At 33.5% G+C, this 3,324-nt stretch overlaps 1 protein-coding gene across 2 annotated transcripts in view; it reads right to left on the bottom strand.

The window, feature by feature from the left end:
* LOC108687265 overlaps positions 1-3,324 on the bottom strand; it is a 112,032-nt gene that overhangs the window by 47,730 nt on the left and 60,978 nt on the right. For both annotated transcript variants that reach the window (XM_018192952.1, XM_018192953.1), the window contains exon 4: positions 1,519-1,611. In XM_018192952.1, the coding sequence (XP_018048441.1) occupies positions 1,519-1,611 (93 nt within the window). The remainder of the gene's footprint in view (positions 1-1,518; positions 1,612-3,324) is intronic.

Below are 3,324 nucleotides of genomic sequence, written 5' to 3'. Positions count from 1 at the left end.
CACACACACACACACACACACACACACACACACACACACACACACACACACACACACACACACACACATTAATACGTTATTACCGCAGGCGTAATTCGCCGTAAATTATCTCGTCGAAAATTATCTTTGCTGGAACGGTCGCTGCACGTGCTTTGCCGGTAATTGTTATTGCAAAGGATAACTACAACCAGTCCATTTCTCGTGTCAGTCAAGATTTGAATCCGATTTAATAGACGCATTAAAATCAATAAAATATAGATACTCTAGAATAATTACCGCTTTTAATCATTCAATGTTTATGCAAATGTTTAACCTTTAGAAGACGAAGATTTATTTTTAAAAAGCTTAGCTTGAGCACATTAAGAAAATATTAAATTTTAATAAATATTTCTTTAAATAGTTCTAAGTAAATATTTACTAAATGTAACATATATTTATTTCATATAAAAACCATTAATTTAACTTACCAATCTTTAATGTTTTATTGAGTAAATACTTATTGTTAGTACTATTAAACAAAATATTAAGATTTATTAAATATTAAGAATAAATTTGTTTAGTGTAAAATTTGTTATATTTCATGGTATTTCTTGTCTCAAAATATAACATTGTTTCTGCATCATTACAGTGACTACTTTCTCCGTTTTTTAAAGGTTAATATAAAAATTATACGTATATATTTTATTTTAGAAAAGATTATTTTGTGTAGCAAATGGTGACCAAAATCGAAAGATCCAAAAATCAATACGATAAAATCACCGAAAATCTCTGATAAAGAATCCACCTTGATCGGATTCCGCTCTTCTCTCCAACAAATAAAAACTTTATTCGTCGTCGTTGGCACTTGGAAAGCTTCCTAAGTCTGCACCTTAGCCTGCTTTAAGAAGCTCGCAAGCTTCGTACGCGGGTCGCCGACCTGAGCTTAATACGTACACTTATCACGCTGCAATGATCTTGTTAGCAACTTTCGTTCATTGGCGTCTGGAGGCGGAAAGACGGAAGGGTGGTAGGAGCTTTCGAGCTTAGAGATGGTTAAACGCGCTTTATTGGCTTTGGAAGCCTCGGTAAAGCTCACCTCCGTTCCAGAGCAATGCAAACTTCGATTCTCGAGAACGAGAACTGCTTTATTTGTCGTCTTGTTTCGAGGAAATGAATCGAACGCAAAATCGATCAATTATTCAACGAAATAAAGAAAATATATACTATCTATATTTATAAAAAAAAGTTTTTCTTAAAAAATATTTAAATGTCTTCGAAAGAGTGAAACAATCGGCCTCCTTCACTTATCCAAATTTCATATTTTTACTTATTATACATGTAAAGAAATACTTTTGTCAAAGTATCTAAAAATTTAACTAGCTACAAAGTGATACAGATCTGAAAATAATTAAAATAAAGTGGCTGTTTCTTGACTCTGATTAGAGAGAGTTTCTGATTCAGTCGAATGCTAAATGGAATGGAATGAGTTTTGTTTCATGTTCTCCGATTAAAATTAATCAATTTGGAGTTCTCACTTACCCACATCCTTCGAACCACCCCATGTTCCCAGCTGAGCTTGACGGGCTAATCGGGACAAAGCGTCGACATAAACTCGCGACGCCGCCGCAGCTCCTGTGAAAAGGTAGTTATTGTTAGTTATGATTTCGTGTTTGCGTTAATGTAAATTGATTCATTATTTTACATTAATATTTGTTTATAAATTTATAAATTGTAATCAATCTTTTACCAATTTAAAAACATTAATAAATCTTATTTTAATATCTTTAAATGAATATTTCAAATAGTTTGTGCCAACACAATGCGGTTTCAACACAGATGAATTGATATTTGCAGGGAGTAATGCATAAGTAAAGGGACTAAAAAGCATACTCATGCGTTTCTTCTTTTATGTTCGATTCGAGAGACATGAGCGAGATACGCTTCCCGAACAAGCGTCAATATAATAAAAAGACCGAACGAGCTACTCTCGTGGTTATCAATGAAAAACATTCCTCGTTCAAGCCTGTTCTCGTTAGAAGTTATGGAGTAGAAAAATTGGGACAATCCGGGAAAGAAGTGGGAAAGACAAGCGGTGGTAAAGCGAGACGGGGGAAAGCAGTGGTAGATATATCGGTGGAAATTGTGTGTTCCACCCCCGCGGGCAAATCCCTCATAAATAGCGGGCTTGTACACTACTAACGGACTTGAAGGACGAAAGAAAAGAGAGAAAAAGAGGGTGAATGACGTAGGAAGGGAAGAGGTGGCTAGTCGGACAAGAAACCGTGCGTGCTGTATCTCTGGAGAAACTCGCAGAGAGACTATAGGGTCGTTTTATGGGCCGCGCCTTTCCGTCGTGATCATCCCCTTTCATTTCCAACCCCTTTCTCTCCCTTTCGAGAAATCGAGCTGTACTCGAAATGCGTTTGTTTCATTAAAGGTTAGCAAGAATTCTAGTTATTCGCAAGTGCAAGTGAGATTATATATCTGCGAGGATCCCGAAATTAATTCAAACCTCTGCAAATGTATATTAAAATTTTCTTAATGTAATTTTTTTAATCAAGAGATTTAAATTCCTACCTAAAAGTTTTTACGAAATAGTTTCAATAGTGGTTCCAATGCAGGATTGGGAAAGTTATTTTGTAAAAGTAAATATTTTTTCAATTTTTTTCTTTTGAAAGTTTATGTAAGGAAGACCGAGGACAAAAGTAACAAGAGGATAATAGTAACGTCGTTAATATTTCTTAAACTATAATAGATATGTGTATGCGGCTGCATAATAATAAAATTCTATAGACAGTGGCAGTTGAATCGTTCGTTACATACTACAAACGTACACGAGTGCAGGAGCAGAAATTATTTTTTCTTGCATCAATTAAGTTTTATTGCGCGCACAAAATCTAAAATATTTTTTTTTCTTTATAACAAAGATATAATGTATCTTAATATGTTTTAATAATTATCTGCGTTGATAGTTTGCATATTTGAGTTGATTTTTATCTAAGTTTTTATTTAAAAAATTTCCAATAAATCATAAAATATCATTAGGGAACAATAGTAATATCGATGCCTGGGATCAGTTGTAACGTTACAATTGTCTCCGAATTTACTTCATTTTATTTTAATATTATTTTGTGTTATTGTACAATGTTATTTGTACAATGTTATTTGTATTTTTCTTCATGGAAGAAAAATGGCTGCGTTAATTAAGAGAAAACGTAAGACAGATAAGAGAAAAATTATATAAAAGAAGTGTTTTTATACAAACAGACATTTAAAGAGATTGTAAAGGATCAGTTATCCATTCGTGTAGCTATAAGAAAGAGTATGACTTATTCAGTTGTGTTA

The sequence above is a fragment of the Atta colombica genome, unplaced genomic scaffold, assembly GCF_001594045.1.
Source record: "Atta colombica isolate Treedump-2 unplaced genomic scaffold, Acol1.0 scaffold203, whole genome shotgun sequence".
NCBI classification, from domain to species: domain Eukaryota; kingdom Metazoa; phylum Arthropoda; class Insecta; order Hymenoptera; family Formicidae; genus Atta; species Atta colombica.
Note: the sequence above shows the minus strand (reverse complement) of the source record. Positions and strands in the feature narration are given on the sequence as shown.